The sequence below is a fragment of the Hemibagrus wyckioides genome, linkage group LG15, assembly GCF_019097595.1.
Source record: "Hemibagrus wyckioides isolate EC202008001 linkage group LG15, SWU_Hwy_1.0, whole genome shotgun sequence".
NCBI lineage: Eukaryota > Metazoa > Chordata > Actinopteri > Siluriformes > Bagridae > Hemibagrus > Hemibagrus wyckioides.
In genome coordinates this window covers 10,227,951-10,248,449 of record NC_080724.1, presented here as the reverse complement: position 1 = coordinate 10,248,449, position 20,499 = coordinate 10,227,951, and the positions used below count along the sequence as shown (strand labels likewise).

Here is a 20,499-nt window from a genome sequence, read left to right as displayed (position 1 = left end):
TCTGTGGGATTTTTGCTTTCAGATTACATAATGTTGAATTTGCAGATAACCAAAATGATGTTGTTTAGGAAGATCAAACTTCGGTTGTAACTGTTGAAAGGACATTATGAAGCCACCCTGAAATAAATCTCCCACCACACGGATCCTTTTTGTATGCCACACTATAAAAAGAGGTGAGCGTATCCCTTGAGCAAAATCCACATTCAAACAAATTGGGCTTAACATAGACACAAATTTAATTTTTGCCAAATGTTTTAAGATCTGATGCCATACTTTAATAGAATTGTAAAGTATTGGATTTTTCCTGACATCATCATACTTGTTATGGTGGTGGGCAAACAGGCTTCAAACAGAAAATGGGGAGCAGGCCCAAGAATCTACAGAAGGAACCAAATCATAGTAGGACCTGTCCCATTCCCATAGAAGTCAAGCATGACAGGCCCAATTATAATATAAAATATTCGGCATAACTGCACCACCCGATTCTACTGTCAACTGTAGAGATTTAAGCTTTAGTCTATGTTTTCTGCCATTCCATACAAGGATAAAGCAAACGAGGGAAGATGTTCATCTTAATTAAACTTATCCTACCAATCAGTGACCTGCCAGCGCTGTAGATCTTTCTTTACATTATGGATGATTGGGGCAAAATTCAGTTTCCACAATTTATTCAAATCAGATGACACATTAATCCCAAGATAAACAAATCCAGATCTAGACCACTGAAAAGGGAAATTTGTCATAGAGTCAGTTTTAAAATTACCTAGTGGTAACGCTTCGGATTTACTAAAATTGATTTTATATCCTGAAATCGAACTGAACTCATCAAATACAGATAACATTGTTGGTACAGATAATTCAGGTGATGATAGAAACAATAAGATATCATCAGCATACAAAGCTATTTTGTGCTCAGTTCCTTTAATCAAGATGCATATTATCATATCATCTGTATATTATCATGCTGCCTAATAGTCTGCACTAGGGGTTCCAGAGCATGTGCAAACAGAGGCGGACTCGCACTGTAACATTTTAAGGTTCAAACAAACAAACAAACAACAACAAAAATACAGCTAAACTTCTGGATCCTGTGTAATTTGTACTGTACTTTGATTAAACAATCTATCTAATTTCAGTTCCATGTTCTTTACACCCTGGTCTTGATTTCACATTCACCTTCTCCATCACTCCTGGCGACATCTTACAGACATGTCTGAAAAAAATCATCCTAAACTTAAAGGCATATCGAGGGAGTTTGTGTATTCTCCTGACAAAACTGCCACTGAGAGGCTGCCTGAATCTACAGTCTGGGTTAGAAAGAAATCAGCATGAGCCTTACTTCTAGCTTATATGTGCCATACTGTAGCTTGATTGGTGGTGCTTTTGACTTCAGTTCCACACATAATAATAATAATAATAATAATAATAATAATAATAATAATAATAATAATAATAATAATAATAAACAGTCCACTTTACAACATTAATAATAATAAAAAATAATCGGATGTTTGAAAAACAGGGGATTTATCATTATACCAGACAGGCGCCAGTATACGCCCTTTAAATGTCCACCTTTCATTCCCAGTGTTCCCAGTAAGGTTTGCAGATAAACATTAACACCCATCATGTGGTCGAATATACGCCTTTATAGCGGATTTGGATTGGCTATAGTCCATGTAATCTAGCCGCACAGATTGGATGCACAGACTGCGCGTGGTGCGTCAGCAGCATCCTTCCGGTTGACCCAGCTTCAGTTTTATCGACAAAGCGACAGGGAATCAAACAAGGCTCGCGAGGCTCGGGATGCTCTGAGCGCGTGTGTTTACGGGAGAAATGGCGCGGCTGTGCGCGGGATGGCGCCGCTGGCTCCGGCCGCTAGTCGTGACGGTGTACGCGCTGCTCGTGGCCGTGGCTTTACCGCTGGCTGTGTGGCAGCTCCAGAAAGCCGAGGTGCGTGTGTACGTTCTTCATTTTTAGGCTATTGATATGCGATGAATTGTTGCCTGGGCGATTGTGAACATGGGAGAGAAATAATAATAATAATAATAATAATAATAATAATAATAATAATAATAATAATAATAATAATAATAATGCGCCTGACGAAGAACAAAAACACATTATGGTGTGAGGCGGTGTTACACAATCATGACTGGTAATGTCTGTAAACGGTCATCATTTGGGAATAAACAGAGATCTGTACAGTGATGTGATGCTTCCGTTCAGTTGTTAATGGTGTGTGTGTGTGTGTGCGTGTGTGTGTGTGTCGCAGGCTGGAACACACACTAAGGCGTGGTTCATAGCGGGTGTGTTTGTGTTTTTAACAATTCCCATCTCTCTATGGGGCATTCTGCAGCATCTCGTGCACTACACACAACCCGAATTACAGAAGCCTATCATCAGGTACCTTAAACGCACGCACGCACACACACATACACACACACACGTCCACCCTCCCCAAACACACACACACACACACATACACATAAGCTGGTGTGTAGATGACAGCTGAGCACTGAGATTTGTGTAAAGGGAAAGATTGAATTGGATTTAATGTATCAGGCTAAGTGAGTTGGGGCTGAACTTTGATCATCCCAAAGACAAACATAAAGGGCGAGGTTTATTATGCATATCACATTCTGTATATTCTTCAGTCATTATCCTGATATAGTGCATGATCTTTAATTGATCACAGACAGCATGCATGGCACACATTAGCATGTGGGTAAACATGTGGGTTTCAGAATTAGTTATAATCCATATCTAATATTATTATTATTAATATTTATAATTCCATTTATAATCGTGAGGATGTGATTCATCCACACTGTGAATAATAATGATTGAACTGGTGACTGAGGTGCCGTTTAGCACTTGTAATTCTTAAAAATGTACTTATTAATTTCTCTTGAAAAACAGAAGCTGGTAAAAAAACAAAACAAAACTGTACAGCAAGTGATATGTTATAGGGATAGACTGAAATATTAACTCGAGCTATAAACAAATAAAAAAGTGACATTATACTTTAAGAAATACAAAACACTCTGTAAATATTCGGTATAAGAGGAAATAACACGCTTCAGGAGGTACTGTAAATGGCAAATAACCAATACCTGCAGGTGGTTAATTCCTTGCATAATGTTTTTTTTTTTTTCAGAATATTATGGATGGTGCCAATTTACAGCTTAGACAGCGTAAGTAACCCACTTGCTTTCTCTTATATTTAAACTGCTGGAATGTGTTTGAGTCCGATGTGTGAAAATGTGTGTGTGTGTTTGTTTGTCATGCAGTGGATTGCTTTGAAGTACCCTAGTATAGCCATCTATGTGGACACTTGTCGCGAGTGCTATGAGGCGTATGTCATCTATAACTTTCTGATGTTCCTGCTGAACTTCCTGGAGACGCAGTACCCGAACTTGGCGCTTATTTTAGAGGCTCAGGAACAGAGCTCACTTTTGCCTCCTTTCTGCTGCTGCCCACCATGGGCCATGGGAGAGTGAGCAAAACACACACACACACCTCCAGGGCTGCACATTTCATGTCTATCAGAATGCTACATGTATACACATACAGTACACCATGCAACAAAGTACTCTGCAGCATTACATTTTATTCTTCTTTGTAAAAATCTTATTTACATATATATGAACTATACTGTGTTGCCATTCCTCAGGGTTCTTCTCTTCAGGTGTAAACTAGGAGTTCTGCAGTACACCGTTGTCAGACCCGTTACTACTGTAATAGCTCTGTAAGACAACATAGCAGTAAACACATACACTGACACTATGCTATACACCTATGAATGTACACAAAAACACAGTGATGTGTGTGTCTTCTCTATTGTTAGTGTGTGTCAGTTGTTTGGAGTCTATGACGAGGGAAACTTCAGCTTCAGGAATGCCTGGACTTATCTCGTCATTGTCAACAATGCCTCTCAGCTGGTAATCATCTAATCAGTTAAATAGTAAATGAATTGACTAGATAACACAGTTGTTGAATTCTTAATTCGTATTGGACAAAAGGTGTTGATTAATTTTTATAACAACTTACATGAAAATTGATATTCTGTTGGTCTGGTGAAGTTTTCTGTAAAGAGCCAGATTTTGGAATGACTCCCCTGTGTGAGCGTTTTGTAAAAGTAAGAGGGAAAGCTCTAAAGTTTATCAAAATGACAACATCTTATGCCGGATGAGTTTACAGTTTCTCAATTACAATAAGCAAGCTACACTTTAGGTGGATGGTCCTAATATATAAACTTATACTGTGTTTTTTTAAGTTTGCCATGTACTGCCTGCTGCTGTTTTACCGCACTCTGAAGGAAGAACTGAGCCCGTTAAAACCCGTGGGGAAATTCCTCTGTGTCAAAATGGTGGTGTTTGCCTCATTTTGGTATGTTTCTGCCCTAATATTTGCTTTAAAATGTTCCTCAAACAATCTTTTTTTTTTTTCTGAAATCTGCCTAATTGTGAATTTTTCCCAATTTGGAGTGCATCAAATCGCTCACCCTGTTGTTGCTTGTTCAAGAAAACACAATTAGTCCTGCTCTCTATGTAGAATGACTGGGACTTCTGTCAATCACTGCAATGCTAGATATTCATGGAGGCCTGTTAGCTATTTATATAGAAAAGATTATTTGTTTAGTGTGCTCCTCCAACAGTGTTGAGCTGCTCTGTATCAGTGCATGAGGGATCATTTCAAGGGTTGATACACTCCTACTCAACCATTCAACACATTTCTGGCACAATGTATGTGGAATATAACAGGAACTAGCATTAGTAGTGGTCAACAACAATTTGGGTGAGGCAAAAGCTTTAGCACAGATGACTGCAGTGATGTCCAAAAATTTGACTGATTGATTGAATACGCTACATTTTTTAGCTGAATGAAATGATTGATTGGAACATAATGAATGCTCAAGGTGCTATTTTAGCCAGAAAATCAAAGCTGCAAAATCAGCTGCAAAATCAGCTCCAAAATCAGCTAAAATGCCCAGCTTAGGTACTCTCTTTCTAATGGAGAGTGGTGTGAGACTGGTGAAAGCTAATAAATGCTCTGGAGGTATTGGGGTGATTCACAAATGCAGACGATTCCTGTTTTGGTTATAGTAAAGGCTCAACATGTGATCAGTGGCAACTCTTTATATTTGACCTTTTTGGCTTACCATACTTCACTGCATTGCGATTCAAATATGCTAATGTTCTTCAATGCAGAAGTATAAATCAAATAATAAATTAATAAAATATTGAAATAGATGTAAATAAAACAATTGAATTGAATAGCTGATTTGTGCTGCTGGTGATGTATGACCTCAACCTGAAGAGAGCCATTAGACCTGCTTTTAGTAAGGAATTTTCTGTTTTTCTAAATTAGTATCTTTGTTTTAAATCTTTGTTTTATTAATTTATTTAGTTAGTTAGTTTATGACACGTGTTTGGGGGTGAGTTTATGCCACAAGTTAACTCTTATAAAGTATCTTTCTCAAACATATCGACATGTCACGTTTGTCAAAAAGTGAACCATGCGGTTAGACAGATCGCCATGTTAGATACTGGGGTTGATTCTTAGAGCTTTGTCGCCCCCTGCAGGCAGGCTGTGCTCATCGCCTTTCTGGTGAAGGTTGGAGTGATCTCTCATAAGCGCACATGGGAGTGGGAGAGTGTGGAGGCTGTAGCTACAGGGTTACAGGTACACACCCGGGGTTCATGACGTCAGTAACAGATAAACATTTTGACATATACTGATAAATATATTGTTTTAATTTGACGAAGCGGACAAATGTTTCTTTTCGAATTTAACTGTATAAAAATGGAAGTCTGCTTTTAGTTTCATTAGTTTGTCATTTTTTAATGGCTGAAATTATATCAGTAATTTATGTTTTACATTTAAAATCTTTTGACTTTGTAGGACTTTGTCATTTGCATTGAGATGTTCTTGGCTGCCATTGCACATCACTTCAGCTTCAGTTACCGTCCATATGTGCGTGAGGATGACGAAGGCTCCTGCTTCGACTCCTTCCTCGCCATGCTGGACTTCTCCGATATACAAGCTGATATTTCTGAGCAAGTCCGCAATGTGGGTATGTACTTCTCTTCTTCTCCATGCTGTCTATCTTACACTTTGTCTCTTTGGTGTCTTAATTCCTTTCTCTTAGCTATCAGTCTCCCTGTCTATCTTTCTCTCTCAGTCTCTCTCTGTCTGACTCTCTTGTTACCTGTCTCTCTGTTTGTTTCTCCCTCTTTGTCTCTCATGTCTCTCTCCTTTCATCTCACTTTCTCCCTGTATCTTTCTTACACTTTCCGCAACATAGTTATGTCTCCTACGTCTTCTCCTCCTCCTCTTAGTCTTTATCTGCCTGTCTCTCTCTCAGGCTACCTGTCAAGCACTTTTTTCTCTGTATTTCTTTCACTCACTGAAACATGTATGTATTTTTCTTCTCCTTTCTCAATGCTTTATCAACGCCCGTCTGTATATGTCTCTCTCTCTCTATGTCTGTTTTTCTCTGTATCTCTATCTATCTGTCTCTTCCTCTCTTTTAGTCTTTATCTGTCTATGTATCCTGCTTTTTCACCTTCACCTCCTCTGTCCCTGTCTTTATGTTTGTTTTTTTTGTCTTTGTCTTCCTCACTGTTTTAAAACATTTTGTACCACATAATGAGATGCATGGTACAGCAAACTGTGTATCATCACACTGCAGTGTTTTTAAGTGAGTGTGTGTATGTGTGTGTGTGTGCTGCAGGGCGCACCGTGCTTGGACGTCCCCGTAAGTTGTTCTTTGGCTCTGAAGTGGACATTGTGCAGGGTGAGCACACTGGCCTCCTCTCAGGGGCGTCTCACGAGCGACTGGGTGTCGACCCTCTCTCTGTCCCCGCCTCTCCGAAGGGGCAGTACCAAGGCCTCGGCCAAACAGACACACCTCGCTCTCGCTCTGCCCCCACTGGTTTTAACCCCTCCTCCTGGAGGAGCGACAACTGCACAGTTCCTGCACCTACCAGTCAGAACACAGGAGTTAAGTCATAGTTGTAGTTTAAAGATAAAACACACACACACACACACACACAAAGCAAATGCTTAGCATATTTACGAGCTGTAAACACAATCAGCACACACTAAAACACATCCTAATGGCTACAAGATGAAAGCAAACTGTTCTTCTAAAGGTCGTATTGCAATCTGAGTGTTTTTTGAAATAATCTCGTGACTTTCTGATGTTCAGACATCTGGTTTTGTAATTGTGTGCGCTGTAGTGCAGTGGTATTTAATATGGTTTGCTTTGTAAAAGTTCGTAAAATGTTGAATGTAAGTGCACTGATGGTGTTTTATTGTCTCTTCAATGACATGACAGGGTTGCAGTTTGTATTCAGGAGCAAAGCTTTAATAAAAATGTATTCTACTATTTCAACACTGTGTGAGCTTTCATTCACATGATCAGCTAATGATCAGGATATTAACAAGAACTTTGGACCTAACATTTTATACTTCAACCTAATCAACACTCACTATTTTTTGGCAGGTTCTGATTTTTATTTTATTTGATTAATTTAAACTTAATCTGAACTAGAATTAATTCTAGAAATAGAATAGAAACACACGCACACATTTTACAAAGCAACAACAATCCGAAAGTAGGTATTTGTCTGGTTTACTCTCCAAAATACACAGAACGTCATACAACAAAAGTACAAATAAAAATACATATTACAAACATATAGAACTAGTGTAAGTGCATTTATAAATACATACAACACACAAAAACAAAGCAAACAACTAGAGCATCATCGACTCCACGACCCCAAGCTAGTATCATGGACACCAACAGTGTACAGTAGTAAGGCCATTAAAGGGGCAGGTTGGGTTTTTTTCTGAGATCTTTGAGGTGAATTACATTTGTGATGAAAACACTACTACCAGAACTTCTTTCACTAAACATTTAGAGTGGCCCTATAGGAAAAAGAGATGTAGCTAAGTAGCTGGGTTTCGTCTGAGGCAGTTATTGGGCTGAAAAAAAAAACAATGTGAAGAAAAAAACACTTCAGGGGTAATATTGTGAATGCAATTCTTTCTAAGGTATCTGTATCTACCAAATGATGTGATTAGTATATGTAGATAAAGACTTAAAAAAAATGACAGACTGCACCTTTAATTTGTACCTTGAATGATCTAGATGACTTTTGACAACAAGCAACACTGATCAGATGAAGAATTACAAGGAGTGCTGGAATAAAGAAATATCTAAATAAAATACAAAAAAAAGAAAGATTTTGTCCCAGCATCAGAAAGAATTTGTACACTTGTTTAATTCTGAGGTTTTGGGTTGTTTTTTTCGTCTTCCTACTCCTCCAGGGGTTAGTCCGGGCGTATGGAGTGTTCCTGTGCGATGGCTGCCAGCTCTTTCAGGAACTCAGCGTAAAGGAATGTGGCAAACACTCTGTTCCTGGACTGAGGAGGAATCTTGGGACACGGTGGAAGAGATTTCAGCAGCCGCCCGGAGACGTGCCCGTTGAGGACCCAGCCAAGTCCGTTTTCCTGCAGGAAATCCCGCTCTGACAGACAGTGAGAGATGGGGGAAGGGCAGACAAATGGAGGAAACTGTTTTATGTCGATTGATAGTTCGAGCCCAGATTTGGCCACAAGCTGTAAATAAAGCTTGCGTGGAAAGTTGATCTTGTGTCATGGAAACATTTAACCCAATTAAACTTCCATCAACATTGAATACATTACATTACATCCAAAATTAACACACTCCTCTTCTGACTAGTGGGTGTGGTCACACCCATTTCAGCCACTCCCCGTTTCAGCCATATCTATTGCTAACGTGTCTAAAAGGCTATGCCTTACATTATTCCCGGATAGAACTGCATTTTTGTTCCAGTGTTTTCAAAAGACTTTTCCAAAAACTGCTAGTCTACACAAACGTCAGAAAACACGACATTTCCATCAGCTCTTTATTTATTTTACTTTATTCATTTTCCTTTTTTGTTAAAAAATCGATATGTCTAAGAAAAGCAGAGTTTTTTAAATGGACAGACAAACAGGCGGATTTGTTGCAAATGAAATGCAGATGAAAATGTCTGTCCTCCATCTTGCTTGTTTTGAGTCAATGGGTCACATGACTGTAATCACATTTTTCGAATAGCTACATTTTCTCAGTCCATACATCAAGTTTGGACAGAAATGCTGCCTCAAAAGTGTACGGCAAAAGTTGTGTTTTCAAAATTATTCTCCAAATTTATTCTCCTTTATTCGCAATCTCCATACACAAATAGTGTGTGATTCAGTGTGTCTATAGCAAGCTAAAAAAGGCAGAGTTTAGATACGAATAGTAATGAGTGCATAACGTTACATTATAAGAGACAAAGAAGCCCTCTGAGTGTTTGTATCAAAAACCTAACAAGATCACAGTATTTTTATTAAAACCTTTACGATCAGCATGATTTGCCTTCATTTTTTTAATCTTCCTTCATATTCACTACATTTTCCAATACTACATATAACATTAAGTAATATGTGAACAGCATTTGAGATTAAGCAGCTAAAAGCATTCATGTAAACTCAGTTTCAGATCACATACACTGTTCCATTTGTATATTTAAATTAGGCACAAATTACATAAGAGAGGTCAGCGAATAGCACCTCTTCATATAAGACCTGGTCCTAAATAAAGTTTAGAATTTTTTTTTAAGTCACCCAAAAGTGCATTTATATATTCATGTTTGTAATAATATATAAATATTATATAGATATTTCAATAAGTAATTGAAATTAAATTTTAAAAATATATTTTTACCTCTATCCTTTAGGGCTTCATCTCTGAGCAGCAGATACTGAGCGACATCTCGTACCATCTGAGGAAATTCAGGCCTGGAGGCTGCATGGTGCTCAATCTGGCAACCCACAGAAACCAGCACCTGAAATACAAAAATGCAGTGAAATGAGACAATACAAATACAATCTGCTTGGTTACATGAGTAATGGGTTATTAGAAAAAATTAGAGACCTTGTAGAGAGAGCGGACGTTGGTTTGGAAGATGGCTTGTGTGTTGAGCAGGAAGCAGCGCAGCAGGGGCTGTGGATATGCTGCCAGCTGAGCCAGGATTCCCGTCACCAGCAGGTTCACCGCCACGGAATTCTCCAGCATGTTCTCCAGGCGAGAGAGCAGCACACTGATGAAAGGGCCTGCAGGAGAGCATTAAACAATTATTCAATTGTCCCTCTTTCTGTTTGAGTAAAAAAAAAACCTCACCTGTAAACGGGACACGTTTCTTTCCATCGCTGTGTTTCTGCTCTGCTACTTCATCCCTCTCATCGTCATCTTCATCATCAGTGCAAATTGAATTAAAGTCAATTTCTGGTTCTTCGTCGTACAACAGCGCGGTCAGTCTTTCGAAATAAACGTTATCTCCCAGTATGCTCTCATTATCCCATTCAATCAGCTGGAGGCAGTGGGAAATAAAATCCTCTCCAGTACCTTCCACAGATGAGATGTTGGACACATCCTGACTAAAAACTTGCTCTTCTAAAACCATGCTCTTATTCTGGTCGACGTTCGTGGATTTATCGTTCGATTGGTCCGTTTTCTTCTCGTCGGCATTTCCGTTTAAAAGAAATGAAGCTTCTTCTGATTGCTGATTGTGATGCTGTATCTTGTTTGTACTACTGCTGGTGTAAAGCTGTGTGTTGTTGTTTGTTTCTGTTTGTATCGTGTTGTCGTTTGGACTCCTTAAGGATGCAACCTGTTCATCTTGTGCATCCCTCTGCGCAATGAGATTATAAACCAATACATCGTCCTGGAATTCAGACTCTTCAATGTAAGACCCACGGATCAGCATGATTGCACTTTTGCGCATGTCCTGAATGTGTTGCGGAGGTTGCAGATGTTCTACAACTTGAAAATTTTGGTTTTCCGGTCCATCCGGAGCGGCATCATAACTGTCGTCCCACTCCAGCTCTAGTGTCTGACTCAAACTAGTGTGGTGCAAGGATGGGGGCTGAAGTGGAGGAGTGGTGAGAGGTGGACACTCATCTTCATACCTGTCTCCATCCTGGACCTCTTCCTCCTCTCCTTGGTGCTCATCAGGTGAGGGATTGAGTCCGTCGTAAGGGGCAGACCATACTTGACAAGCCTGCACGCTGGTGCTGATGATGCCACGTGCGTCACTCAGGTACTGGAGGTAGTTTTGGTACATCAGTGGCTCGGAGTTTATCCAGCGGGAGTTTCCGAAAGCATCCACACCCAGGAAAAGGTCTTCAAACCCTGCAATGAAATGCATACCATGCATCTACGTTTACAATAAAACCACACCTTTTAAACCACTAACTTGCTTGTTGTTCTGTAATTACCTGTGTTGCCCATTAGCAGTCCTTCGGTTACCTTTGACCAGAGGATATAGTCTGGTTTAAGGGGAAGTGTTGGAGAGGTGCAGGGTCCAGCCATGAGAAATGAAGGAGTGAGAGAGAGAAAAGCTGCAGCACTGGAGGAGTAGCAGTCTCGCTCTCTGAGTCTACGATGTACTTGGCGCTGCAGGTGAGAGCACGGAATCAGATACCTGAAGGAGGAGAAGAAGAAGAAGAAGAAGAAGAAGAAGTAGAAGAAGGAAAACAAAAGACGCTGATATGATTCATCGCACTGAGAAGAATTAAATAAATAAATCAAGAACATAGTATTTGTTACTATAGTACTTGCTAATCAAACTCAACAGGAAGAAGGTAGGAGAAGACAGGAAGCACTTACCTGAGAATGAGCTGCAGCATGACGTCCTCACAGTACAGACCAATCAGAGTGCGAAACAGAGCCAGAGACACTGTTCCTAACTAAAACACCAAGAAAAAATAGAAACCAGTGGGAAAAAGTCTAAAAATGAGCCAGGATTGGGGGAGGAGCTAGCCACCCTGTTCACTGCTGATTGTAATGTGAAGAAAATCGCAAGCAAACCTGAAAAGGAGTGTTGATTCTGCTGACCAGTGTATCAAGAACGTTGACATTGTCATGACGATGCTTGAGAATGAAAATGAGGAATGTCTGGAGAAGAGCAGGTTCGGAGATATGCCGCAAAAAGAGGTCAAGATACGCAGTCGTTGTCACCACTTCCTCCAAAGTCAGCTGATCAGTTAACACATACAGCAGAATGAGTTTAGACCAATCACAGAGAGGGATTACAAGCCAAAATAAATAAGACAAACACAACCAGTAAACACCTTGTGTAAGGCAGGAGCCAGGACTGGGACAAGGAAACCGTTATAGATGTAGCCAAGCAGCTGATTTCTGACAGAGTGATGGGCAACCTTCAAACAAACAAAAAAAAATCACAAAACAGTACTGGTCTCGGTTCCTCAGAAACAATTATGGCCATGCCCCAAACTTCTCAGAATCTTTTTCTGAACATTTTTAAGTCTTTCATACAAAAGCATCCACTTTCGGACAAAAAAATATGACGTGGGGGCCATATTTTAACAATTTTATCTCAAAAGTTGAATAATTCTGAGGAACTGACCCATGAGTAGCTTGACACCAATTTTTTGAAGGTAGGTCAAAATGACTAGGACAACCTGGCAAAAGTAGATTTTCTATATTATGCAAATTAGTAAGAAAAAAAAATCTATCCTGGTGGAAATGAATGGACGAAGCCCAGATAGCAAAATAGGCCGGGCCCAGATCTGGCCAACACAATGCACTTACACTTGGCCCACATACCACAAAGGATAATGGCCCTTTGGTGGCCCATATCTAGTTTGCCAGAGGTATAGACCTGGGCCACATAAACCAAACCATAACCGGGCCACATCTGGCATGCCATCATATAAACCACTTGCCATGCCAGCACTCAGCCAGCAGTGCCAGCTTAATGCCAGATCTAGCCCAGACCCTTCTGCTATGTGGGAGCCTGGATTGATTTCATTTATGCCAAGCAATAAGAAAAAATAATTCAGTTTAATTTTATTTAGATAGCGATTTCAGCAACAGACATTATCACAGCAGCTTTACAGAAAATTTTAAATTCATCCCAGTTGTACCCAAATGTATCCAAAGAATGATTAATGATAAAGAACAAAGTGTAAACAACTGCATTATTGTTCCATCAAGAAACGCAAATTGTTAATTTCATTTTTCATGCAGATGAAATTTCACAGTTTCAGATGCATGTTTCTGACTTTGACTTCACCTTACACACGCTGCTACAGAAGTGTAGAGAGTTGAGGAGCTGGACGAGTGCTGGCACCTTCATCCAATCCGCTTCCTCCAAACAGTGCCACCCTTCCCCGTAGACCTCAAGCTTAGCTGGAAGCCAGGAATACAGACCACTCAACCCCGTGGCCAAGACCTTTACACACACACATACAGTACACACACAAGCAGGAGTCATAATCCATCCATAACGAGGGTGTGATGCTACCATCACCATGCTGTGCAACTGTTTTATTCCTCACAGCTAATTACCAACAATTATACTGTTTATACATTAAAAATCAGACATCGTACATAATTTTATATTTAATGTTTATAGTTAACATCGTGAAATGTCCACAAGACAGGTGGGTTCCTTTTATGGCTTACACTTTGGCAGCTATCAACTCATTTTTTCTCTCTTTTGAAGTTAAAGGTGATAATTTTAGCTTGTCATGTTGCTGAGAAATGAGAACTACTGAAATCCTCTTTGTGAAGACTTTTCTCTGTCAGAAAATATAACAGTGCTCTTACATATGCAGTGTTTTCCACTCGGTTTGGACCAAAACAAGGTGACAGTCAGAGATATTGGATGAACCCTGAGATTTTGGTCTAGTTCCTTGAATCAACTCTGAATTGTTGCACTTTTTCCTTTTCCAATTTCCATCTATTTCTCTCTACTGGATGTATGGGTTCTATGACTACAAAACAGGAAGAACAGCACATGGAGCATATGCTATACTGCGAGTCTACAGAAATGTAACATGTCACATACAGCACTTTAATAAAAAGCTGTGATTTGATTTAACTGAGCAGGCAGAAATTCACTGCTGTTATAGAAAATGAATCAACACCGCCTGACTCTTCTTGTTGGACAGAAATGAGGGCAAAAAAACAGGGCAAAAAAACAGTCCAGAATATTCCATAAAATAACACTCCATTTACCAAGTGCAGAGATTTGTGTCTGGGATTAACATCCAACACGGATTAAAAAGGGGGTGGATTCATGCTGCCATGTGGTGTGTGTGTGTGTGTGTGTACATAAATGAATGGAGTTGTTATGGCTTTGAGCCAGCTCTCAACATGTGTCTCTTTCCTTTCTCTCTCTAGCTCTCTCTCTCTCTCTCTCTCTCCCTCCCTCTCTTTCACTTTTCCTATTTTCATAATATTTCACAGGAACAAGTTAAATTTGACAGACGTCACTATCACTTCCATAACCAAACATAAATTCATGATAAAATCATGGACATTGTATTATAAGGAAGGGTACATCATCGTTTGTTCGCGGATCGATGAGCCTGAACTCCAACATGGCTGTGCATCTAAGTTGCCAGGGGGAGAGAAGCATTCATTATTTTTTCTCATCCTCTCTAGAAGATCGGCTGGACGTCACGCTAAGCCTCCCCTCCCTTTCCTCTTTCCTGTAATTACAGTAACACTATTATATAAGGGTTGTGTGTGTTTGTGCTTGGTTCTGCACTCTCAATAAACACACGTCATGATGTTTTTACTGTTACACAGAGAATTAGAAAGTTTCCAGTCAGTCAATTTAACCCACGAAACACAGACATGAGATATGAGATGAAATTAAAAATGTTTCATGGTTGTGGGATCAACGTGGCCAGTTCATTGACTTAACAGGTCATTGCAAATTTGTATCTCTTATATTTAAAAAATCTAAATATAAAATTACCAGCCAATTTGTTTGGTAACCCTGGGTTTCTTTATCCTCATATCCACATTCTGATAAATCATGAAAGGTGTTCATGAATGTGCACAAATCTCACAGAGGGCTGAAAAAACAAATGACAATTAAACAGGAAAGGTTTTAGTGTGGTGTGTGCTAAATGTATGTGGTGTGTGCTAAATTAATGCAGCTTAGCCACTGAAAAGTGACAGCTACCATAGAAACAATGATTCTTCTTCATTTTATAGGGTGCCATTACTTTTGACCTAGGCTTATCAAGCTTAATTGAAGGATTGTTTTGGATTGCTTTCTATTAAGTCAGTAATATGAAATGAAATATGAATGCAAAGTTTCCGGAAATTTGTGCATGCAACTGAGACAATAAGTGACTCAATCTTGATTCAGTAATTAAGGACAATGATATGTTTTAAAAACAATTAGTCAAGATTAACGCTAGTGAGTTTTCTTTAATTTAAATTTACTTGGAAAATACATGAATACTAAATTTAACGTAAGAAATTGATAGTGTGGCTACGCCGGCACGACTCACTGGGCAGAAGTAGGTATTCTGGGTGATGTGATTGGCCACAGTGATGTCATGTGCTGACAAAGCCACGATGAGGGCGAGAGCATCCCGTGCCTGCAAACCAACCGGCCCATCACGGTGCACGAAAGGCAAGAGCAGTGAAAAGAGCAGGAAGTTGGCGGCACCTTGATCCTGCCCACTGTGGAAGAGGAAGAGCTGGAGGGCGGTGTCATCACGTGCCAGCATACAACACAACCGGTGCAGCAGTCGTACCAACTCAGCCTCCACTGGCGCTGAGCTGGAGCCGCAGGAGGACAGCAGCATGGCGAAGGGACGCAGGATGGGCTTGTGGTGGAGCAGCGGCTGCCGCGCCCTGGACACCAGCATCTCGTACATGCACAGCTGCTCCAGCTTCGCTGCTTCCGTAAAGTCACGCCGGAGGCTCCACACAAACAGGCGCTCCATCACGTTCTCCAGCAGCACAAACTCCAGAATGGGGCCCATAGCTCCACCCACACCGCACTCCTCCTCTGTCAGGAGGAACAGCATGTGCTCCACATAGTTCTGCACAGCACTCGCTTCGTCAGCGGAGATCGGGTGTGAGCGGAGATGACCGCCGGTGCGGGTCGGCTCGTGCTTTTCCAGGATCCGCAAAACCTAACAACAAGATGTGTTAGATGATTGACTGCTTTGCTTTTAGAAAAATACTTGTTTTTATGTCAGACTGAAATATCTGTTCTTCCTAACATTACCTGTGCCCAGTGGTTTTTGAAGACAATCATGCATGTTTCAGGATCTACACCTCTAAGATTTAGGGTCTGCCCCCTGGTACCATCGGAGACCACAGACGCCATCATCTTATCAGTAAGTGGGAGGAGCTAATCCATAATGCAGGTGATGTCTGGATCCCCGCCATAATGACCAACAGTCAAAATACCAGAAACACAGGACACATGCTCCTGTCACTGGTTAAAGACAAAAAAATCAAAGCCAGGTGTTACATTTAATTTCTTAGAATCACTATGCGGCACAAAATTTTTTACTTTTTAAAAAGCAGGCATATAAATTTTTGCATCTATTATGAGAACAAAAGCTAATTCCTGTAATCACTTACATTATAGCAGATAGTAGCAAATGATCCCTCACCAACTTTTTTTTATTTTTCTCACTTTAAGGTAAGAATGCAGATACAAAATGAAGAACTCAAAAGCACTATGATGTAAAGTTCATTAACATGTAAGACTCATAACAGCTTATTACTGATATATATTAAATAATGTTTTAGAAGTCATACTTAAATGTGTGTTTATGGTGTAAGTGTTAGATCTAGGCTGGACTGGACATTTTGTTCATTCGCTGCGGCCCTTCAGCTCGCCCCTATAGGGTGGAGGCCCTGATCTAACATTCCCAGCATTCCTCACCATTCCCCAAAATTCTTACCTCAGCCACGGCTCAGAGGAAAGGACTGGGAGAGAGAGAGAGAGAGAGAGAGAGAGAGAGAGAGAGAGAAAGTGTGTTGCCAGATGTTGAAATCATGAATGTTGATATTTGTTAAATCTCCAGGGGGTAAGACACCCACCCACACACATACTCTAAGTGTCAGACAACTGCTGTTAAAACTGGATTAAGTGATTCAATTAAACCCACAAAAAGGACACAAATTACATATAAAATCTGAGAAATGTCTGACTTAGAGCCCTGATCATTACATTTTGACTTCTTTTATGAAGCACTGCTTTTTAAGCTCACAAAGTCATTTGCAGTCCAATGCTAAACAAGTTCATTAAAATCAATTTAAATCCAGAAAGACTTTACAACAAGCTGCATGTGAATGTGGGTCATATGATTTTCTAATGATATGTTAAGGCATTGTGCTGTTATGATTCTGTATGTTACCCATTCGAGGTTTTTTTTATAACCGAGCTTTGACAGCTCACAGCTCACGTTTATATTAACATGCTCTGTCTAATATGTTATAGTTAAAATATATATAGTAAAAACTTGGAACTTGTATGGTGTGTTTTAAAAATGTATGTAATTGTTGTTACATGTGCTGAAATTTTCTGCATGGAGAAAATTCTTCAAGATCTAGTGCATATTATTATTATTTTTTTGGCACATGACAAGTTGCTCAAAGGCACAAACCTTTAGCACTGCTGTAACGTAAGTGATAACAGGATATAATTAAAAAGAGGTTTGAAAGTCGATCCTTATATACGAGGATTTGGAGAATAGTAAAGGTTTATAACACAGATATAAAATACACATCTGGGGACATGCTGTTACAGGAAAGTAATGAATGACAGAGGTGTGATGTGGCCTGAAGTGAAGCAGTCGGGTTAAAAAAACTATAAAGGATTACTATAAGAAACTTATTCAGGATTCTAATGAAACTTTTCTCATATTCTGGAAATTAAGATTCCTGCAAGATTTCTTGAAGTTCCTGTGTAAACACGCTTACAACATGTTATTGTAATTATTGTAGTTGCATGGAAATTACACACATTTAGGGCTAAAATTAAATTTTCAGCGCAGTAAATGTAAGCTTTAAATAAAAGAAATGAACAGTTTACAACAATATGATCCTTGAATTATTAACCATTAATGACTAATACAGATTAAGATGTTTGCATATTTATGATTTGTTCATATACACAAAATACTCTATTGTATTTCTAACCCACTATTTCTTTATTCCTTTATTTATAAATTGTGGTTAATTTCATTTATAGCTCAGTTTAATTGTTTTAGCCACTTTTTAAAATACAAAATAACATCAGTATCTAGCAAAAATCACTATAATAAACAGTATTAATGTCTCTGACCTCACACTTGTTGAGGCAGAACTAAATCCGCTATAAATCTCACCCGTTATTTTCCGTTGTGAATGAAACTTATTCTGTCTTCTGAACAGGAAACTCCATTAAACTCTTGTAAATTCCCATCCACGGATTAAATCCCACATGAATCCCGAAATGAAACCGATTAAAAAAATGTTTATATTGGAAAATTGTGTTGTTTATGTCGCTCGGCTCAGGATCAGAATAATCCCGCCGGTCACACAAGGTGCTCCGGATTCCCTGTAAATCCAGCCCACAAATTTACATATGCAAATAAACACAGACCGGATCGTTCCCAAATCACTCCCTTCTCCCTACAAGACTGCACGATACAGAGCCTAAAGGAAGGAGTTTTACCCCACTATCTAGTGCACTATGTGTCCTATAAGGACGTTATTTATATTCAGCCCTGCAAAGTTTGTAGGGCTGAATATAACCTAGATACGTTTATTCTTGGTTTACGTTAAATACATTATTGCATTTTGTAAATACAGATAAAGAAACTGTTATATTTGATAGGATAAAATTGAGCGTAATATAGAAAGTTTTCAGAGAAATAAAACAGTAAATACAGACTGGGTCTCGTCGTCATGTTTTTACCGCCATCTTGTGGATAGTACCTGACAAAAACATTCTTACAAATAAATAAAACATAAGCTGTGTGTTGTTTTTTAGTTTGTGGGAAAATGTAACGTTATTACACTTGCATGTAGAGGGATAATAAAAATTGTGGCTAATTAACTTAAGTGTATTGAATATATTCTAACTATAGGCTACTAAAGCTATTTTACTGTATAAATGCAGTGCAATAGCAAAGTGAACGGTTTATTCAGGTGTCTTCTTGAGTCTGTATGTTTGCTGTCCATCTTTTTGGAGGAAACTAACAGGTTTGGGAGCCAAATTCTATATGTTCAGTAGGATAATTGCTGTCAGAAATGTACAATGTGGCCAAAAATAAGTCTGATCGATATCGACATATTGTTAATCTGTCACCTTTGTGTTCCTTCTGGGTTATCAGGCCAAATGAAACTGAAATAAAAGGCATGGCCTGGATCATTTTAAATGAGAGTGCTCTGACTCTTGGTCAAGTTTAAGGTGTCATACAACACAATTCATCAGGCTCACACAGTTAAAACCCTTGTCCAATTATTTCAGATTAATATAGACACTTTCATCTATGTGACAGTAAATGTAGAACTATTCAGATGGCATTTTAAAATTCAGCCTAGCTACCATTTTATTGTATGTATTGCTCATCTTACACAGGGTCACAAGGAGCCTGGAGTTTATCCCAGGAGACTCGGGGTACAAGGCAGGGGACACCCGGGACAAGGTGGCAACCCTACACAGGGCACAATCGCCCCTAACCTCGCAATTTAGAGATGACAGTCAGCCTACAACATGTCTTTGTACTAGGGGAGGAAAACGGATAACCCAGAAGAAATCCCTGAAGCACAGGGAGAAAACGCAACCTCTGCAAACATAGGAGGGCGCAGTTGGGAATTGAACCCACACCCCTGAAGGTGCGAAGTTCTGTGCACACAGGAGGGTGGAGTTGGGAATTGAACCCTCACCCCTGAAGGTGCGAAGCTCTGTGCACACAGGAGGGTGGAGTTGGGAATTGAACCCTCACCCCTGAAGGTGCGAAGCTCTGTGCACACAGGAGGGTGGAGTTGGGAATTGAACCCTCACCCCTGAAGGTGCGAAGCTCTGTGCACACAGGAGGGTGGAGTTGGGAATTGAACCCTCACCCCTGAAGGTGCGAAGCTCTGTGCACATAGGAGGGTGGAGTTGGGAATTGAACCCTCACCCCTGAAGGTGTGAAGCTCTGTGCACACAGGAGGGTGGAGTTGGGAATTGAACCCTCACCCCTGAAGGTGTGAAGCTCTGTGCACACAGGAGGGTGGAGTTGGGAAACGCTGGTCTAATAACCTTATTTGAGCTTTTATTATTTTAATTGCAGGTATTACAAAGAATATCTGCAAACTATTTGACAGTGTATACCCCTGAGAAGTATTAATTTGTTTAGATTGTTTTTAAATAAACCCATGGCAATGGGTTTATTGGTATCAAATGTTTGCATTGTGATCTTTGCTGTGTAAAAAAAAAATCAATATAGGTTACAAATGTTACTTCTGCGTCTATATGATTCTAAAGTGAACTGTAGTTTAATTTATATTTTTATTAGGGTAAATATTTGTATAAACCCAGTGTTTGTTGAGGTCTGGCGCCTCCCTAGTTTGTTTTATAAGTACACACGCACATCGAAGAACTTCCTGTTGAC

The 20,499-nt window shown here is 39.7% G+C and overlaps 2 protein-coding genes across 3 annotated transcripts; one reads left to right on the top strand and one right to left on the bottom strand.

The window, feature by feature from the left end:
• Window positions 1-1,642: 1,642 nt before the first annotated feature.
• On the top strand, window positions 1,643-7,402 carry LOC131366243 (transmembrane protein 184C-like). Its single transcript, XM_058410515.1, has 10 exons — window positions 1,643-1,953; window positions 2,276-2,406; window positions 3,161-3,197; window positions 3,294-3,499; window positions 3,677-3,751; window positions 3,851-3,944; window positions 4,280-4,392; window positions 5,589-5,688; window positions 5,908-6,079; window positions 6,740-7,402. Exons 1-10 carry the CDS (start codon window positions 1,837-1,839, stop codon window positions 7,018-7,020), a joined length of 1,326 nt encoding a protein of 441 aa, XP_058266498.1. The 5' UTR covers window positions 1,643-1,836; the 3' UTR covers window positions 7,021-7,402.
• Window positions 7,403-7,627: 225 nt separating this feature from the next.
• On the bottom strand, window positions 7,628-18,444 carry LOC131366242 (FHF complex subunit HOOK-interacting protein 1A). 2 transcript variants are annotated; one of them, XM_058410514.1, is made up of 13 exons: window positions 18,244-18,444; window positions 16,816-16,840; window positions 16,128-16,340; window positions 15,400-16,032; window positions 13,161-13,319; window positions 12,196-12,282; window positions 11,933-12,100; window positions 11,732-11,811; window positions 11,341-11,546; window positions 10,244-11,254; window positions 9,998-10,176; window positions 9,788-9,908; window positions 7,628-8,543 (listed from the first exon to the last, which is right to left on the bottom strand). In XM_058410514.1, the coding sequence occupies exons 3-13, from the start codon at window positions 16,230-16,232 to the stop codon at window positions 8,347-8,349; spliced, it is 2,946 nt and encodes a 981-aa protein (XP_058266497.1). In that variant the 5' UTR covers window positions 16,233-16,340; window positions 16,816-16,840; window positions 18,244-18,444; the 3' UTR covers window positions 7,628-8,346. The 2 variants fall into 2 exon arrangements, with proteins under 2 accessions (XP_058266497.1, XP_058266496.1); XM_058410513.1 differs by lacking the exon at window positions 16,816-16,840.
• Window positions 18,445-20,499: the final 2,055 nt, after the last annotated feature.

Coding starts and splice junctions, on each gene's coding strand:
- LOC131366243 (XM_058410515.1), top strand. CDS start 1,837: ATGGCGCGGCTGTGCGCGGGATGGCGCCGCTGGCTCCGGCCGCTAGTC. Junction 2,407..3,160: donor TTACAGAAGCCTATCATCAG/GTACCTTAAACG, acceptor TTTTTTTTTCAG/AATATTATGGATGGTGCCAA. Junction 3,198..3,293: donor CAATTTACAGCTTAGACAGC/GTAAGTAACCCA, acceptor TTTGTCATGCAG/TGGATTGCTTTGAAGTACCC.
- LOC131366242 (XM_058410514.1), bottom strand. CDS start 16,232: ATGATGGCGTCTGTGGTCTCCGATGGTACCAGGGGGCAGACCCTAAAT. Junction 12,101..12,195: donor TGGCTCCTGCCTTACACAAG/GTGTTTACTGGT, acceptor TTAACTGATCAG/CTGACTTTGGAGGAAGTGGT. Junction 11,255..11,340: donor ACTGCTAATGGGCAACACAG/GTAATTACAGAA, acceptor ATTTCATTGCAG/GGTTTGAAGACCTTTTCCTG.